The 20,099-nt window shown below is 45.7% G+C and overlaps 1 protein-coding gene across 4 annotated transcripts in view; it reads left to right on the top strand.

The window, feature by feature from the left end:
* Positions 1–20,099, top strand: part of ICE1 (interactor of little elongation complex ELL subunit 1) — an 868,698-nt gene that overhangs the window by 536,036 nt on the left and 312,563 nt on the right. For all 4 annotated transcript variants that reach the window (XM_086965290.1, XM_086965289.1, XM_086965288.1 and 1 more), the window contains 2 exons: positions 2,354–2,522; positions 16,145–16,305. In XM_086965290.1, the coding sequence (XP_086821416.1) occupies positions 2,354–2,522; positions 16,145–16,305 (330 nt within the window). The remainder of the gene's footprint in view (positions 1–2,353; positions 2,523–16,144; positions 16,306–20,099) is intronic.

The following is a 20,099-nucleotide window of genomic DNA, read 5'->3' as shown; positions in this document are numbered from 1 at the left end:
CCAACTCATACAGGCCTATAAGTCTTTTAAATACAGACTACAAAATCTTTACAAAACTTCTGGCGAACCGGCTGAATAAAATAGTAGGATCACTTGTCGGTCCAGATCAGTGTGGTTTTATAGCAGGAAGACACCTCCATACCAACACAAATTTTTTTATTGGAGGCATTGGATTATTTTAACATTAATAAAGTGGAAGCACAGATTTGGCTCTTAGATGCCGAAAAGGCTTTCGACCTTGTGTCATGGGACTGCCTTTTTGCGATTTTGCACAGCTTTGATTTCGCGATTGATTTTATCTCCCTCCTGAAACAACTATATGAGAACTCTAGGGCACAAATTATTATTAATAATATAAACGTTGGGACATGTCAAATTAACAGAGGCACGTGCCAAGGCTGCCCTCTATCGCCAATTTTATTTGCCTTATTTTTTGAACCCTTGGCGATCGCAATTAGGGGGAAAATGGCCGGCACAGTACCTGTAGTCGAAATGACGAATATAAAACTCTATGCCGATGACATTGTTCTTTTTCTAAATTCAAAACCTACCAGTCAAGTGGAAATTTTAAATATCTTATCTGATTTCCAAAAACTAGGAGGCTATAAGATAAACACAAATAAAATGGAAATCATCTTATGTAATTGCACGGTAGGCACTTTATTAATAGAATTCAGACAGATATATAATACCCTCCCTAAGAGATATTTGGGAATTTTTATCTCAGAAAACCTGGAAGATCTTTATCCACTGAATTATATGCCTCTATTAAAAAGGGCTGGAACAAATTGCCGTGATCAATAATGGGTTGTGCCGCCCTAATTTGCATGTCTATCTTACCACTTTTTAACTTCCTTTTTAGTGCAGCTCCTTGCGCAATTCAGGTTTAATTTTTAAAAAAAGAGGATGCCATGTTCTCTTCCTTTTTATGAGCAAATAGGACTCCGAGATTAGCACTCAGCACTTTGAACATCCCAACCGTACAGGGAGGGTTGTCGCTTCCAAATATTAGAGATTATTATTATGCTCCTTAGCACATCAAAGTTTTAGGTTTTTTTTCACAAAAGATCACGAAGCAGATAATTTTCTTATGAGAAAGATGTTGATTGAACTCAAAATTAATGACCCAGTAAGAATCACAAAATACCCAAAGAAGGTACGCTATAAGTCTATACAGTGGCTATTTAAGCATAAAACCCAGCTCCTGAAATACTATGATATTTTTACAATAAATAGTTCAACTAGCTTAATGAATTTAAATATAGGAGAGAGGCGCACACTTGATAAAAACATTGTGAGACTCTGGAAGGATAACGGCTTTGAAAAAATTGAGGATTTTCTACTAGGGAATAGATGGAAATCTTGGGAGGAAATTGAGAGGGAGATCCAGCATTCGAATACAATCCTGAAATGGTCTTTTATCAGCCTCCATGCCGAACTAAGAGAGTTAGACATGGGTAATTTATTTGACAAAATACATATAACTGAAGCGCTAAATAAAGTGACGCAGAGGAAAATTAGCACTTGGATAAAAAAAATCTCAATGAAGATAATTTAATTGCGTTATATAATAAGGCTAGATACAGGTGGAAAAAGAGATAAGATATTGCGATTAATAAATTAACCTGGGATAATGTTAATAAATGTAACAAGTCCATTTTCCGAGGTGCTAATTTCAAGCGAATGCAATTCTTTAGTAAATGGTTAATCTATAGAACACCCTCGTTTCTCCACAATATTTATCCTCAAGTAGAGGATAAGTGCTTCCGCTGTGAAGAAAAGGGTACCTGGAAATAGGAAAATACCTCAGTAACATAATCGATGTCACAATCACATTTAATAAATTAATTTCAGTCTTGCGTTGTTCCCCTAGTTCCACTCCCTATGACGAGTCCTTGTTCATAGCATCACTGGTAGCAAAATCTCTTATTTTGCTATGTTGGAAAACGGATAAAGTACCAACCCTAAATGCATGGAAGGCAAAAATATCTAGGATTCAGGGAAGGGAAAAAAAATATGCACTGAGGTCAGGGGCCCTTAGAAAATACGATAAATACTGGAGTGTGTTCGAATGTCAGTTATTGATTTTGAACTTCTTTCTCTTTTTTTCGAAAGGTACTGCTAGCCTTTTTTATTATCAATATATTGCACTATGCACATTGCACTTTATAAGCATTATACTCTCTTAAAATCTGAATTTGTATGTTTAAGATACACTGTCAGCCTGCCTATTCTTACATAATGTATTATGTACTTTATTAATTCTGTTGCGAAAATTGGCATGTAATGTTTACCCATTGTCTATGAACTCTCAATGTAAAAAAAAAACATTATATGATATGCTTGATTGCAGGATTTAGCAGAACCTGTGCTACATGCAATAGTGAAGAAATTGAAAGGTGAAATGATGTCTCTGGAAAATAATCATCTTCAGGCTCTCTGCAGAGTCTATGTGGGCATTTGTCGACAACTTGGAGACTTGGAAAGAGCACGCCTTTTTTGTTACAATATACTAAAAGAAGGTATAAGATATGCATTCCATCTTAAACATGAATGTTTCTTTTGTTTAATATTAAGTTACTGCTAACAGCAATGAATCTGTGAGGTTGTGCAAACTATGTTGTTTTTCTTTAGGAGGAACTGTGGTTTTTAGTTTGTCCCATCTAACCTACAGAGAAATTTCAGAAAATGGATACTAAAATCCAAAAGTATGCCCTTTTTGAATTTTTAGCTTGTACTTGAGCAATAAATTTAGTAGACTACATAAATTCTCTTTCCTTTACCTGAGATGGAGGCTTTAGATAATTTTCGATCACAGTCTTTAAAAGCAGTAATTGAAGGTATCTGTTGGAAGAAACCCATCTTCTCCTGCAACATTGAAAGTTATTTATTTATTGTAAATTGTTGAACTGTGTGAAAGACCTCTTCCTGTAAGAGAGAGCTGCAGCTGCCATTAATTTGCATTGATTCCACTGGAACCTTGATAGTCTACATTCCTCACCTTAGAATATCACTTAAGTGCTTGACTGGATCTGGAGAATTTTGTAACAGTACTCTTGTGTGCCACTAGGAGGCCGGCTCCTTTCCACCCTGAAATTTACAGAGCAGAGCTGCATATAAGTGCTTCCAACCGAGCCCCCTGACTTCAGTTCTATTCTTTCTGTGTCTTTTAAATGCGATTCCAGACATGTGCTAGAGAACAATGCTTCCACTGAAGTGCAAATGCAAGCAAAAAAGCAGAGTTGGACTCAACCCCGTCCAGTTCCTCAGACTCCAGAGTGAAGGTGCAAGGAGAAATTAGTTGCATTCCTTCTAGGTCACTGGCCATGCAGCCAACCCTTCAGTTGGTTGCAGCATTCCCAGAGTTCCCCAGCCATCGTCAACACCTCAGCAGAGGCCTTTAAGGAGGCCATGATGCAAATTTCCAGTGCACTTCCAGCTCCCTCTGGTGCACCTTAAGACTCAAAGAAGGCCCCAGGGTCTCAAGTCGGGTTGCCGTAGTTGTCATTCCATGGTGCTGTCAGCCCCCTCTGAATCAGTTGCTGGGTCTGTACTGATGCTTGTACAGACGTACTCTTGGACTCTTGAGATCAATGTTGATCCTACAGCCAGGAGAAGATATATTCACATGTTTGCTCCCTTAAAGATACCCTCACAGATACCCTGATGACTACCCAGCTGAAACCATATTGTTGCCCTCCTGTAAAAGGGTTCCAGGTGTCCTAGACTGGTGCCTGGTGACAGAATTCCCACCAAGCACTCCGCCCCGGAAAGCCTTATTGCACAGGCCTAAACTAGCAAGGTAAATCCTAACTTGTTTCTGATAACTTCTTCGGAGAGGCAATCCAAACGGATTGTCACTTAGGCAAATGCATGCTTTCCTCTGCCATCTTGGTGCTGCATTGTCAGCTTGACTTGTCTGTTGGGCCTATACACTTAAGTAGTTTTGGACATGGCTACTGAGATCTTGTTAGTGATCCTAGAGGATCTAAGGGCCTCTGTTGTAATGGACATGTATTTTGATGAGCCTTGCATCTTTGGGGAGACAGCGGACTAAGATTTAGAAAGCTTCAAGGACAGCAGAGCTTAACGTAACTTAACTTAGGGCTGCTCACACCTGCTAAACAATTTCCCCACCAGTTCTGGAAATGCAGGGGCTGTTCAAGGGACTAGCATATAGACAGACACAGCCTTCCCAGCCTTAGACACCACAGTCAGCCTGGTCCTTTCAGGACCACAGATATGGCACCAGCAGACAATTTTCGGACAACAGGGGCATCTGTCTTCCAACTTATCCTCCCCTGCAACTGGCAGTATTCAGCGAATCCTCCTTTGTTTGCCATCTGCACTGTTTCATAGTTGGGTCTTACAAATTGTACAAACAGGCTGCCCCCTTCTGTGTCACTCCTCCCTACCCATTATTCCTCCCATACTGGAACGAGTCTCTGAAGACCATCCGTCGATCCTGTTATAATAGTCTCAGAGGGCTTCCAGAGAAAACCAAAGTGGTCATAGTTTTTAAAAGTGCCAAAGACATTCAGTCCTTTTAAATGCTAATCCTGGCCTAATTCATAGGCTTTCCTTCCCTTGTCACACTTCCAGCTAGATTAGGAGAGCTGTTGTCATGTGTGATGTCCACAACATGGTAAACAGCAAATGGGTAGGTTTTAGGCTGACAGATGACTCCAGCACTAAAACAAAAGTAATCGTCTGGCTACCTCCCCCCACCCATCAGGTACGTGTAGGCTGAAATGTCCAAGTTGGTCCTCAATAGTCTAGCACAAGGAGATTACACCATATTGTGTTGCCTGCAAAAGTAGATATGATTGACCCACATATCACACGCAATGTAATTATGCTTCATACATTTTCCTTTCATGATGAAGAACCCCATTTATACTGACTGAATTGACCGTTAACAGCGGAGAGCTCCCAGGAAGTTTACTACAGAGTTGTAAGCAAAAGGCCCGTGTGTTTAACAGTAAACACTCGCTACGAATGTCAGTCAGTTCATAGCTTTCATTGAGAGGTTAGTAGTCTCTCTCACTCATTGAGTGCCTCCACCTACCCTGATATATATCCACCTCTGATGTCGACAAAACAATAAGGTACCACAGAGGACTGTATAAAAACCTACAGGGGTAGGACGCACTACTTATTAACACCATACAGAGCACCTTCACTCTTAACAGACCTTTTGCCAGTGAACTCAACCTGCTAATAATTTCTAACGAGCCAAAATTGTTAAATAATCTTTTTGAGCCTCAGACGTATTAAAAAAAAAATGCTTGACCTTCTGGAAATTGCTGGCATTACCCTATTTTTTAAACAATAAATTGGTTGATCCTTTCCAAGCCAAATTTTCCAAATTTTTTATCTGTTTTCCCGTACAAAGCCTAACTAAGGTTATTAAAAGCAATGGAAGTGACCCAGTTGAAGCCATTCTCTACTTCTCAAGCTGCAGGTGTAGATTCAGGCACAGTTCCACCATCCGTAGTTCAGCACAAAAGCTGTACCAAGTTTCTGCTAATACACCAGCCTTCTTTGACTATAATTGAATCCGCTCATCAAAATTCTACCAATTACTTTTAGTATGTACTCAGTCAGGAAAATGTGTAGACCGCAGTTGGGATCTTACTTGATCCCTTTCTTGAAGATTAGTATTATTGTGGGGGTAGACCATGAACTAAGAATAGCCTAATGACTAGTAGCATTTGATCGCTTGTGCCCATAGTTCAGTTCAGAATCCGAATTAAAGAAATCCATTGGCGCGAAATTTGTGAATTAGAATAAATAAAATGTTAGATGAATTAAAACCATTACACATGTATTACTCATCAAAAAGGTAACCAATCCATATTCTTGAACCAGACCACTTTGCATACTTCAAATTCGCTGTTCTGTCTGCTCAAGTTCAAACCAAAGAAGAAAAGAAAATAGGGCCAAGTACTGTACCTTGACTAGCATTTTATATTCTTGTTATCTTTACTTGGCAATTAATATAGCCATATCAAACACAGAAATGTGGGTATTAAATCCATTTTTGTGGCTTTTTTCTAGAGAAAATATAACAAGTTGGTCACTGGGAAAATTCGTCTTTAAAACAAAATAGCTGTGTTGATTGCTTTTAATATTTTGCTAAATCATTCCTCCAAATCGTTTGGAAGATTGTTCCCGGCCAAACAGACAGTCTGCAGAAATCTTGCTTGTTGCTCGTGAATTTTCTCCTATGTTCCACTAACAATGATGGATTTCAACCCAGATCTGTGACTGGGGGTGAGCGTCTGAAAAGTTTCAGCGCTCCATCCATCATCTCTTTGAGTTTGCTTTGTTCGCCCTAAGTTGACAGAGTATGCCCAGACATGGGTCCCTTGCTCACTTTGCCACTGGATTCAAGCTAGCCTGGCTGATGAGGGGTGTTACCCTGATCCTGGTGCCAGGATGCTTGTTTCCGGTCCAGTGAAGACCTGACTTGGCAGTTCGGGCTGGGCTGTTGCCGTAAGGAACATGGGCAAGACTGATTTGCATATGGCTGGGTCTGAACTGGGGTGGCGAAGTGAGCGAAAGAAGGATGATGGATTCAACCTAGATCTGTGACTAGGGGGTGAATGTCTGAAAAGTTTCAGCACGCTGTCCATCATCTCCTTGTGTCCACTAAGGGGGATTGCAAAAAGCTAGGATGGATCATTTTCTGACCAATTGTAGCGGATGAGGCAGAAAATAATTCATATTCGCTTTTTGTTTAGTTCCTGTTAGGAAACATAAGAGTACTCCATCAAAACTATCAAACCATTTATTGGAATCTTGTACATTCACTTTCCTTCTTATGGCTACGTGGGCTCTATCTACAGCTCGAGTAAACAGATTAACAGAATTCATAGCTTGCCAACCTACCTCACCCAGGTCCAAACATATATATATATTGATGGTAATAAAGCTCTCACTATATTTTATATCCAGGTTGACTCTGTCATCTTAGTCTTATTCCCTCATTTACCTTACTCAGTTTGCTGGTAATTGTATTATTTAGTCTGTACTAGGGCTTATGCAATGCTGTTTTAAGCAGCAACAGGTTACTCCCTCTATGTGTGTTACGCATACAAACACACACAAACACCCCCCACACATGCACACCCCCACACATGCACACCTCCACACATGCACACCCCCACACATGCACACACCCCCACACATGTACACACCCCCACACATGCACACCCCCCCACACATGCACACACCCCCTCACATGCACACACCCGCACACATGCACAACCCCCCACACATGCACACACCCCCACACATGCACACACACCCACACATGCACACCCCCCCACGCACACTCCCTCACACACGCACACTCCCTCACACACGCACACTCCCTCACACATGCACACTCCCTCACACGCGCACACCCCCTCACACGCGCACACCCCCTCACACGCGCACACCCCCTCACACGCGCACACCCCCTCACACGCGCACACCCCCTCACACGCACACCCCCTCACACGCACACCCCCTCACACGCACACCCCCTCACACGCACACCCCCTCACAGGCACACCCCCTCACACACCCACACCCCCTCACACGCACACCCCCCCCACACACGCACACCCCCCCCACACGCACACCCCCCCACACGCACACACCCCCACACACGCACCCCCCCCACACACGCACCCCCCCCACACACGGACACCCCCCCCCACACACGCACACCCCCCCCCACACACGCACACCCCCCCACACACGCACACCCCCAACACACGCACACCCCCCCACACACGCACACCCCCCCACACACGCACACCCCCCCACACACGCACACCCCCAACACACACACACACCCCCAACACACACACACCCCCAACACACCCCACTCACGCACACACCCCACACCCCCACACACGCACCCCCCACACACACACCTCCATACACACACCCACACACACACCCACGCACACACACACACACACATGCACACCCACACCCACACGCACACCCACACCCACAACACATTCACAAAAAAAGGTTAAAGCAACTTTATAGTTAGCTGAAATGATAAGTTACAACTGAACGGGTGAGACTCTCAGATGCACTGAAATGTACCACTTATACTTAATTATCTCTAGTAATTATAACTGGTGCCTTAAGGGAACTATAACTTGCGGCAAAACAACAGTTGATGGACAGAACGCAGAACAATGTCATACATTCACCCCAGTACAGAGATCTTGGCCTAAATCCATTGTTTTTTTGCACTCCACAATACCCCAGTTCAGACATGGCCATATGCAAATCAGCCTTGACCCTGTGCCTCATGGGAACAGTCCAGCCCGAATTGCCAAGCATGTCTTTCCTGGACCGGAATCAAGCATCCTAGGACCGGTTTCTGGCTATCAGCCGTCTTCAGCCAGGATAGCTTGACTCCAGTGGTGTGGAGAGCATGGGACTCACGTCTGAGGCATAGGGTCAAGGCTGATTTGCATATAGCCATTGTCTGACCTAGGGTGGTGTGGAGTGCAAAAAAACGATGGATTTAGGCCCAGATCTTTGTACTGGGGTGAATGTAAGACATTGTTCTGCATTCTGTTCATCAACTGTGTTTTTTGCAATTTTCGCCCTGAGTGTGCTGGGTATGCTCAGACGTGAGTCCCAGGCTCTCCACACCACTGGAGTCAAGCTATCCAGGCTGAAGAAGGCTGATAGCCAGAAACCGGTCCTTGGATGCTTGATTCTGGTCTGGGAAAGACATGGCTTGGTAGTTCTGGCTGGACTGATCCCATGAGGCACAGGGTCAAGGCTGATTTGCATATAGCCATTGTCTGACCTAGGGTGGTGTGGAGTGCAAAAAAACGATGGATTTAGGCCCAGATCCTTGTACTGGGGTGAATGTAAGACATTTTTCTGCATTCTGTCCATCAACTGTGTTTTTTGCAATTTCACCCCGAGTGTGCTGGGTATGCTCAGACGTGAGTCCCAGGCTCTCCACACCACTGGAGTCAAGCTATCCAGGCTGAAGAAGGCTGATAGCCAGAAACCGGTCCTTGGATGCTTGATTCCGGTCTGGGAAAGACATGGCTTGGTAGTTCGGGCTGGACTGTTCCCATGAGGCACAGGGTCAAGGCTGATTTGCATATAGCCATTGTCTGACCTAGGGTGGTGTGGAGTGCAAACAAACGATGGATTTAGGCCCAGATCTTTGTACTGGGGTGAATGTAAGACATTGTTCTGCATTCTGTCCATCAACTGTGTTTTTTGCAACTATAACTTGCGGCCCTGCCATGCACAGTTTTCTAATCAATAATTTCACAGCAAGTGTTGCAGTGATATTTTCATTAATCATAGAAGATATTGTGAGTGATGTGATATGTGAGGTAATTAGCAGTGCATGGTGAGTTAGAGTAACTTGAGGTAACTAGGTAACTGTAGCTATAACTGGTGAATTTCATTGGGTCTAGAGTTTAAAACATGACATCATAACTAAATAGTTCAGCAAACTATAACATTATTTTAACCTTTGGTTTTTTCCCAGTGAATTTCTAGTTTTTTTTTTAACACATAGTATTTAATTACCATATGTGAATCTAACCTCCTGCTGTGCACTGGGTTTGCCCACAAAGCCTGGACTTCCCCCAGGCCCTGTGGCCAACCCCATGCTGCACATGGCCTTTGGCCGTGTGCAGCGGGGGTTGGTTACCTAGCATGGACCTGAGCACTCCATCCCCAAGGCCTTTCATTTCTAAAGGGGAGGGTGGCCTCATGACCCCATTATGGCCCTGTGTACCCCATCCCCCAGGGCAATATATATTTCTAAGGGAAGGGGGCTTCTGCCCTCCCTCCTCGTGCCTCAGTAGGCCCTTTGAAACCTATCCCCCGGGCCTTATTTATTTTAAAGAGGTGGGCAATTGACCTCCCTCCATGGGCTTTATTAGAACCCATCTATCGGACGTTTTTGTTTATTAAAGGGGAGATCGGCTGTGTGGCTTTCCTCCCCGAGCCTTATTTGGCCCTGGGGACACCCGTTCCCCAGGACAACTACTGAAAATAAAGAGGAGAGGGACCACGCAGCCCCTCTCCATTAACCGTTAGGCCCCCCCCCACCCCTCCAGTGACCCCTTATTCCAGAGCCCACGTTACTTGAAATTGGGTGCCCTGAAGTCCACCCAGGGGACACACCATACCCCTGTTTGGGGCTGCGCGGGATCGACTTATGTTGCTCCCACCAGGCGGCAGTAATATTTTGATCTGTTTCCCGAACACATCAAAAATCTGCTCCCAGCCTGTGTAGGCTTTTTCAAACCTCCCATTGGCTGGGAGCACTTTGTGTTTGCTCTTGCATGGCTGGAGTTTTGAAAATACTCCCACCAGGTGGGAGCAAACATAGATTTCCTTGACTGGTGCACGCAGGGAAACAGCTGTGTCCCGGGATGTGAATAAGGGCCTCCTTTGACATGGTTTGACTCAACATTTTACCTGGTATTTGATGTGGTTTTGATTGTAGTACACAGGGTCCCTGCCAACCAGGTCCCCTGTGCCAATGCTTCTTCCCTAAAAACAAATCCTCAATTGGTACTTCTTCCCCCTGGGTACCTAGGGCCTGGAATCTGAAGAGGGTAACCTGGGACCCCCTTGCTAGTACCATGCCACTTTCCTTGCAGCTTGCATGCCTCTGTGAGGTAAAAGAAATGGCAAAGTCGACATGGCAGCCTGCCTGGGTGCCATTCCAGCCAGCACTTCCTAGGTAAATGACCCTTCTAGCTGTAGGTAAGCCCCTACAATACTTAAGTGAATTCTTAAATATTGCAAGTGCCAGAGAGGCCGAAAGGAGTGAATGGGCTAGAAACTCGTCAACTTGAGTTCCCCAGCACCATGATGGCTTCACTGAAACCAGGAGTGTTTGGTAACAAGCAACTCCTTGTAATATATCCGCACTGATGCCAGTGTGAGATTTATTAAACCATGTACTCAGAGAGCACATCAGAGGTGCCCCCTGAAAACCTACGACCCGGGTGTTGTCACTGACCGGCTTTAGGCAGCCTACCAAAAACAGACATGTTTCTGGACCCCTGGGTAGAGAGCCTCTGCTCTCTGGTACCAGAAACAATGCACATTCAGGGAGGTGGTGTCACACCTCCTCCCCCCAGTATGGGCACAGTGCTCGAAGGAGAAGCTTCAAAAGCCTGATGCCTTAGTATTCGACCCCACCCACTGCTGCTAGCAGCAGTTGGTAGCCCCTACTTTACACCCCCAATTTGGGTAGGAAAACTGGCTGTAAAACTTTAAAAGACTAGGAGGTGTGCCCACCTTTGTCAACTCCACCCCTCAGGTGCAAGAGTCAAACTTAAGCACACTTTTCAGTCCGCTCCATCTTGAAAATGAGGCGACTCCTCCAATAAGGGCTAGGATTATGCCCCCTCCCACAGGAGTGCGGCATAATGGAGGGTGAAGTTACCCAAGGTGAGGTGACCTTTGGCCCTACCTGCTACTCCCTTAAAGGAAGCTGGCTCTGTATATACTATACCAAAGTAAGTTATAGTGGACACAGAGTCCAGTGGCTCCTCTCAGATTGGCAGAGGCTAAAATAGATAATACCTTACTCTTTATTTGTGGTAGTGTGGGAGAACAGTAAGGCTTTATCAGCGGGTAGTGTTAAGTATTTATTGTACACGCTCAGGCAGGGGATGATTTCACACCCTCAAAGACTGAACTCAGACCAATGTGTTTGTTTAAAAAATATCTGAAAGAGACCATTAGTTATAGATTCCTTACCTTAGACTTGCCCCCAGGCTTCAGACTGGATCCGGAGAAATGTTTTCTCAGCAGTCCCCTTGCGTGTCGGTAGGTGGAGTCAGTCGACTCCGTCGTCAGGGTTGTGGTCACCGGAATGACGTTGCGGTGTCTACTTAGACCAGAGGTCTTCAATCTGTGGGGCGCGACCCCCAGGGGGGGGGGGTGGAGTCACAGGTAGGGGGGCGCACATTCCCCAGCCGAGTGCTGTGCCGCGAGAGCCTCGCACTGGGAGCTACCCTGAAGAGCAATCCTATTATGAACACTTCTCATCAGCTGATGGAAGATGGGTCTTGGCGACAACGACCATTAGGAGGCAGTCGGGCTCTGTAGTAGGCCAGTACTAGCTTAATTGATCTCGTGCTGGGCCTGTTCATGCACTGCATCTACAAGGGAAGAGAAGGTGCAATCTGGGCTTGAAGGGGGTGCTGGAGCAGGCCGTTCTCAGCCAGGGCAAAATGGGATGTTAATCAGAGGCCAAAACCTTGCAACTTCGAACTTTCCTTACCTTCTGCTATTTCGAAATTTGTAATTTGTCCTGTTTTTTTTTCACCTAGTCTACACAAATACTTTCGATTTTCGATTTTTTTATTGTGGTGCATAAAAAAACCTGTACTGGAAAGGCATTTGACACCTGGTGCTAGAATATTTATATTTACTTTCAAATACATGTATGAAGATTATTTGTAAGATTTATTTCTATTAACTTTTAATATTTTATTTGTTGCTCTCATTGAGGCATCATTCTGCTAAATGTTATATTTATACAGTGCAATCGCACGACCTTTCGTGTATGAAGATGGTTTCCGCAGTGAAAGCACTTGCAAACATATTTAAGTAGTCGTTCCCCTACTTTCTGGAAAAAGACAACCCTCCTGGGACGGTTAATTCTAATAGCTAATATGCTTCAGCGGGAGTGTCCTTCAAGGAGTATTCATGTGCTGTGAAACGGAAGCCCACAGACAGTTAACTGTCCGTGTGCAGCAGGTTGCTGAAATAAATACAAACTGTTGTCCTCGGTGCAAATGTAAATAAAGGGTGCTTGAAAGCAGGTACTGGTTTTAATTGATCGAATCGTTCAAAGCTTTGTGATGACACAGATGCATTCTTTTTGACTGGTAGTGCAAAGAGAACAATTGAACTGTGAAGTGTGTGCTTTCAATTGTAATTGAATTTGTATAACACTTACTATCCCAGGAAGTGTTGAAGGGACAGTTTTGTAAAAAAATATGTACAATCTGGGTATTACTAAAATGAGAGTTTTAAATAATGACTTACATATTCACAGTGCTTTCTGTAACAAGCTTTAACCTTCTAGCACAAAAAATGCACACATCACTATTCTCCACTGCACCATCAAAGAATTAATTCTGTGGGTCCCTGGTTACACATAGACCTCTGAAGTGCATTAAACAAATAAAGGTGTCATAGTGTACTATTGTGAATTTCCCACTGAATAACAGCTTTTTAAATGTATTTTTCACTTAAACTACCAGTTATTTTATACGTAGCTACCTAGCAGTGAAAAACCTAAACATTTTTACAAAATACACTGTTTAATAATATTTCCCCACCGTAAAAGTGATTTGCCACAGGAATTAAGGGTGTTTATGGTTATTGATGGAGAGTAACAGGTTCTAGAATATTTTGTTAGGAGGGGGTCCTTACACCTAAAAACTTTTGAGGAAGGGGTCTCGGCATGAAAAAGTTTGAAGACCTCTGACTTAGACCCTGCTCCTGCACGCTGATGTCAGTTCTTTCTTTTTCTGCACCAGCCAGCGCAGATCCGGAGAGAGCTTGCCCCTTAGTCGTTTTTTCACTAACTTTTTTTTGACTTTTTGTCGACGTCTTTTGAGTCTTCGACTCCTGGTGCCCGAGGGATGTCCAGCCGTCGGCCCGGTTTCAAGCCCCGTGACTCCTGTCACAAGTTGATGTCGATCACCGATCCGCACATCGTGTGCCTTTGGTGCCTGGAGCGCTACCACGACCGAAGTCGTGCTCAGACTGCCAGGTCCTGAACCCAAAGTCTTTGCGGGAGCAGTCCAGAAAGCTTTTGGAGGTCCAGCAGTCTGCTCCGAGCCCTCAAGGTCCCGGTCGAAGGGAAGGTCGCGGGACCGGTCACGGAGCCATTAGCACTTGTCATCAAAGTTTTCGCACTCGTCGGGTAAGTCGAAGCACAAGAAAAAGGCGAAGAAGCATTATCGCTCTTAGCCTTCTCCCTGTCAGTCAGCCGACGTGACGCTGGACCCGGAGCATCGTTGCTCTCCGGCTCCTTCCTCTGAGCCCGCTGGGACGGCCCTGCGCGTTCCTCCCTTTCCCGGAGCATCCCCTGCCCAACTTCATTAATTTTACAAAGCGCTGCACAGCATCTTTGGGCAGCCCGACTCTACAGGCGTCCTTCGGGCCCCACGGACTGGCTGGGGGCCATGGGCCTTTGATGCCGGTGGCTCCTGCCCCGGCTCCGCTGGGTTCTCAAGGATCAAGGCTTGGATCCGGATCGGTGCCATTCGACCTCACGGTACCTTCCCCGGCGCCTATTCCAGTGACAACGCCGGTCGTGCCCCAGCCGGTATCGACCCCGGCCTCACCCCTGACGTGGACAAGGTGCTGGACCGGCGTCAGTACATGCGTCAGAGGGTACTTTTGTACAGCTGTTCATCCCTGGCATTCCCTACCACCCTGAGTGGAAGCCAGAGGAGGGTGAGGAGGACTGAGAGGGGTCTGTTAACCCTCTAGGGGTCTATTAACCCTCTAGCAGACCAACTTGAGTAGCCAGACTGGAGAGTGGATGTGGGTGATTCCAGTGGTCTGGATACCTCTCCAAGACCTTGGTATTCTTTCTCCCCGTACTGTGGCTACGGAGTAGGGAGCCTCCTATGCTGTGGTGTTGCATAGGGCAGCTGAGGCCTTGGGCATCCTACGGTGGCTGTCAGGAAGAAAAAGTCGGGGGACAACTGCAACGAAAGCCTGTTTCCTAACTGGGGACTTATAAGTACTTAGCTCAGGCCAACTGTGTATAAGCCAATAAAAAATACCCAATGTAAGTTCAGGGCACTAATGTTTGGTTAGCCAACGTCAGTGCACCTGGAGTAAAAAAATAAATAATCGATTAAATGTTCAGTGACCATACAAAAAGAGGCCTTTCCTTCCACTCCCTTTAATTATTTGTCTCCGGTGCTTCATTTGGTAAAGTATGCATCATAATCTTTGATCCCCTTGCCAAATCATATTAATTTTGGTTTTATTTTTCTTATTATTGTTGGCTCTTTTTACTTAAACTTGGTGAGGATATATATTCTCTGTTTCTTTAACTCTGTTGTGATTTGGTTGGTTTATTACAGTGTTACCTCAATTTTGCCCAGGACAGCCTTTCAGCTGTGGTGTACCTGCCAAGGGTGAGCCCAGAAACCCTAAAGGAAATCTGTAAACCTTTCAAACAAGAACAGTTGGCTTTCTTTGCACAGTCAATTTCCTGAAGAAGAAGAATGTTGCTAAAGTAGCTAGACGACATAGCTCACTGTTAGTATAGTGGTCAAACCACTAAATGATGTTGACATAAAAATACGCTTGACTTTTAGTGGGAGGACCCAGTCCTCCAGGCAGGGAATCCAGAAAGTGGCAACTTTCTATTTTACAGCTGATCAAGTTAACTTAGAACCATTTAGTAATGTTACGGAGCAGAAAATTGGTTTGAAATGTGGAACTTGACAATTTTTCATTCTGCAGCATTACAGACTTTTTCTGAAAGTAACCTTAGATGTAATAGTAATGTAACACCACTCCGAGTAATTATTGCCAGTACCCGCACTTGCTTTTAGGATCAGGAGGGGAGATGCTGAAATGACTGGTGGTTTTAGTTTTACTGTTGATTATTCCCTACTTTTATACCTACCTTCTAAACATGGCATAAATGGGTATTTTTAATAAAAAGGCAATCTCAGTCATATTCACCGTGTGCCCTGAGTATGTTCTAAATCAAAGCTGAATTATTTTGTTGTTTTAACATAAATCCTGAATCTAGTTCAGGATTCTAGCATGAGACATAGTATGTTTATTAACCTCTGCACCTAAAGAAATGCTTCTAACACTCATTTTTAGGGTCTCAAATCATCTAAGAGAGTTATTGAAATGCATCAATTTTCCTAAGACATCCTTCACAATTCTTTCTTTCAGAGAAAGGTGGTCTGATGAGTCCAATTAACTGTTTGTTTTTAATTTATTTTAATTATGTTAAAAGGCACTTTGTGAATGTTTTCTAATGAAAATGTTATGTGAAGGATTTACTTTTTGATGTTTAAAAACAGGCAGAGGAGTAGGTGGTAAAGCGGTTTCCTTTTATTCCCCTCTTTAGACTTTCCAGAATCTGCCAAATTAACATTGTTCATCATAAGTGTTTGGCAAGATATATTCCTACTGCCTGGCGTGGTGAATAAGGCTATGCAGTCACTTATGAAGCACCGTGCAAAAGGAGATGTACTGGCATGCTTGACAGCATATCTAAAATGGGAAAAGGTATTTATGGTTTGCATAGGTTTTCTGAAAAATACAGTGCGTTTGTTGCGATATAACAAAAATTCAGTCACCAGAAGTTTCTTACCACATTATCAACTTAGGTTTCAGGACTTTGCAGCATTTATCACAATGTTTACTCCTGCCAACCCTGTACAAAAGTGAACAACCATGTTTTCTTTTGCATTGTTTTAATGATTTTGTGAATTATATGGCTCAAGGCTCAGTGTTACATTTTCAACAAAAACAATGTTTTTCAGGGATTTGTTTTTGTTAATTTTTTGCCCTAATTGGCAGCTTAAGGCAGAATTGTGCAAATCTGCATATTTATTACTGGGGAAGAGGAGAGTACATGATGAGGAAAAGTAGGTACAGCTATTGATCCCTAAAGATTTTGATGAGTACAACACTCCCTTGAATTTCCCTTTTAATATTCAGTTGACTACTGCCCTTCTGCTTTAGAAGGCCTAAATGAAAATTGTGGTGTCAGAAGGCGGTAATCCAAGAATAATGATATTGTCAATTAAAAACATACTTACTGATAAGTTTCACTAATCAGCAGGGATTTTGAAAGTTACTTCTATTATTCCCCAGCTCATGGATTATTTTATTTCTGTTGTGTAACATTATCCACATGACCGATCTGCTTTTGCTTACTCGGGGTAACAATTGAAAGGATAAAATTGGGTGCATTATGTTCATGTCATGTATTGCTGTAGATACACATGCTCTCCTTGCTCCTGCCATCTAGTGTTGGGCTTGTGCATTTACTAGGTTCGAGGCATGTGGGCTGCTGAATTCATATCTGTGCATAGTCCGCCACCTAGTGTTGGGTCCGGATGATTGCACATTGTTGTCCTGGAAGAGTCTTCGAAGTATCACGAGATAGGTGGCTCCTCCCCTGGACTACAGTGCGCATGGGCATCGCCTCCATCCCCAGATTGTTTTTTTCCGCCATAGGGTTCGGATGTGTTTTCGGTTCCCTCCTTCGGAACCGATAGTTGTTCGATTTTACTTGAGACCAAAAGGTCTTTAGGCTGGGCGTCGGTATAGTTGCGTTCGGGCTTTCTTACTGACTCTCAGCTCCAGTCTCCTACTGCCCTTCCACGTGCTTCGACGCGGACGGGCCTACACTAACGCATTTGCGATGGAGCGGACTCCATTCAAGAAGTGTCCGCTATGTCACTCGAAATATTCGCACCTCGACGTGCACCCTGTGTGCAACACATGCTTGTCACCGGATCACCGTGAAGACACCTGCATGGCTTGTTCAAAGTTTAGGAGTAAGAAAACTTTGAAGATTCGCCGGGCTAATCGACTCCAGGCACAGTTGTCGGCTTCGGCACCCCCACCTGATGACATCTTTCAGGAATCGATCGAGGAGGAGGCCGGCGTACAAGAGTCGGACTCTGGCCCCGCGTCCGAAGAAGAGAAACCCAAAATGGCCGACTCGAAGAGCCACGCCAAGATGGCCGACCACAAAAGCCGCGCCAAAATGGCCGACCCGAAGTCCTCGGGGTCGGCACCGAAGGTGAAGACTTCCGACGCGGCTGCGTCGGCACCGAGAGGGGTCGCGGACCCGAAGACGGCTTCGAAGAAGCGTCACGCCGACGGTGCGACAGGCCAGGGGGCGTCGGCACCGAAGAAGAGGCCTGCTGGCGACCGGGCTCTCGGAGACGAAGAGTCGCTCGAGACAGTTCAGCCCTCGGCATCCCTTACTAAGAAGGTAGGAGAATCCTTGAAGCGGATCCAACAGTCCACTGTGGTTCCCAGCCAGGACACTGTCGTGCCTAGGCCCACGCCGAAGCCTGCCAAGGATCAAACGCCCATCCGTTTTACCCTTCCTCCCAAGTCGGCGCCGAAGGCCTTCGCGCCTAAGCAGAGCGGACATTCTCAGGAAGTATTGACGCCGAAAGCTGCCTTGGTGGTATCGAAGCTTCGGCTCCAACCGCTCGCGGTGGAGGAACGTCGAGAGGTGACAATCGACGCCAACACCGGAAAATTGTCGCTCCTCAAACGAAAGATTACGTCGGAGCCGCCATTGGAACCCTTTAGGATTCCATTAAAGAGCAAAAAGTACTCTGCGGACTCTTCGGCTCTGATGGGACCTCTGTCTCCACAAGCCATGGAACGCTCGCCGGCCCATTCCCCAGTGCCTGAGGTGGACGAGGAAAACGACGAGTACAACTATCCTGCGTACTCGGATCCGGACGAGGAGCAGGTGCCCTGGACGGCAGGAGGCGACACGGACGACCTGCAGTCAGGTCAGGACACTCAACTTTTCGCCACGAAGACGTCCCCGACGGAGGACTCGGCGGCGTTTAATGCATTAATAGAGAGAGCTGCAGCGAACCATGACGTCGAACTGCACTCAGACCCTGTGGATGCGGACTTCTTGGTCGACACCTTCTCGGTAGCCGAAAAGCAAGTCAAGACGCTACCTATGCTCAAAGGGGTGCTGAAGCATGCACAGGAGGTATTCAAGGAGCCCACCCGGGCGCGGGTGGTCAATCCTCGCATCGACAGGAAGTATAAGGCAGCGCCCACGGATCCCACGTATATTAAGGGACATTTGCCATTGGACTCCCTGGTGGTGTCCAACGCTCGAAAAAGGGCGAATTCGCAGACTACTGGTGATGCTCCTCCCCCAGACAAAGAGTCAAAGATCTTTGAGGCATCAGGCAAACGCATTGCTGCACAGGCAGCAAACATCTGGAGGATCTCTAACACCCAAGCCCTGCTTGCACGTTATGATAGGGCCCATTATGACACATTAGAGGCCATCCTACAACACTTGCCTGACCAATACAAGGAGGCGGGGGAGATGCTCATTCAGGAGGGTAAACTCATTACTAATGCATCCATCAAATGTGCCCTAGATGTAGCAGACACTGCCTCCAGGGCTATCAATACAAGCGTGTTACTCAGACGCCATGCCTGGCTTCGAATTTCTGGGTTCAAGCCCGACATACAAACCACATTACTGGGTCAGACGGTGAATCCGGACCATCTGTTCGGCCCTGAGGTGGATGCCTCCCTAGAAAAAATGAAGAAAGATACCGAAACTGCCAAGTCTATGGGGGCTTTACAAAGTCAGCAGTTTCGGGGTGGTTCTTTTCGCCGCTCCAATTCGAGAGGCACCTCAAGAGGCCAGGCACCCCAGACCACGCAATACTACAAGGGTAACACCCAGTCCTCGTATAACAACAACAAGGGCAGGGGTGGCTACAGAGGCAATAATATCAAGGGCAGAGGACGTGGAAACAATGCCTCCAGGTCCACCGCCTCCAACAAGCAGTGACGTCTTGTCACTTCCCCCCGATCACACGACACCTGTCGGGGGGAGACTACAGCAGTTCCTGCCGGCGTGGAGGTCCATCACCACGGACAGGTGGGTGAGGTCTCTTATCCAGTACGGGTACTGTCTAGAACTTACGTCCATTCCACCGGACATACCGCCAAGAGGCCGTGCTATGTCCGACGAGCACTTGACCTTGTTGCAGCAAGAAGTACTAATCATGCTGCAAAAAGGGGCGATAGAGCTCGTTCCATTGCAAGAACGGGGAACAGGGGTTTACTCCCTGTATTTTCTCATTCCCAAAAAGGACGGATCACTCAGGCCGATCCTGGACCTCAGGCCCCTGAACTGGTACATCAACTCAGAGCACTTCCATATGCTCACATTGCAGCAGGTGCTTCCCCTGCTTCAACGGGGGGACTTCCTAGCCACGCTGGATCTGAAGGATGCCTATTTCCATATTCCCCTGCATCCTTCACACAGGAAGTATCTCAGATTC

This window comes from Lissotriton vulgaris, chromosome 4_1 (assembly GCF_964263255.1).
Source record: "Lissotriton vulgaris chromosome 4_1, aLisVul1.2, whole genome shotgun sequence".
NCBI lineage: Eukaryota > Metazoa > Chordata > Amphibia > Caudata > Salamandridae > Lissotriton > Lissotriton vulgaris.
The sequence above is the reverse complement of the archived record's forward strand: the minus strand, read 5'-3'. Positions and strand labels throughout refer to the sequence as shown.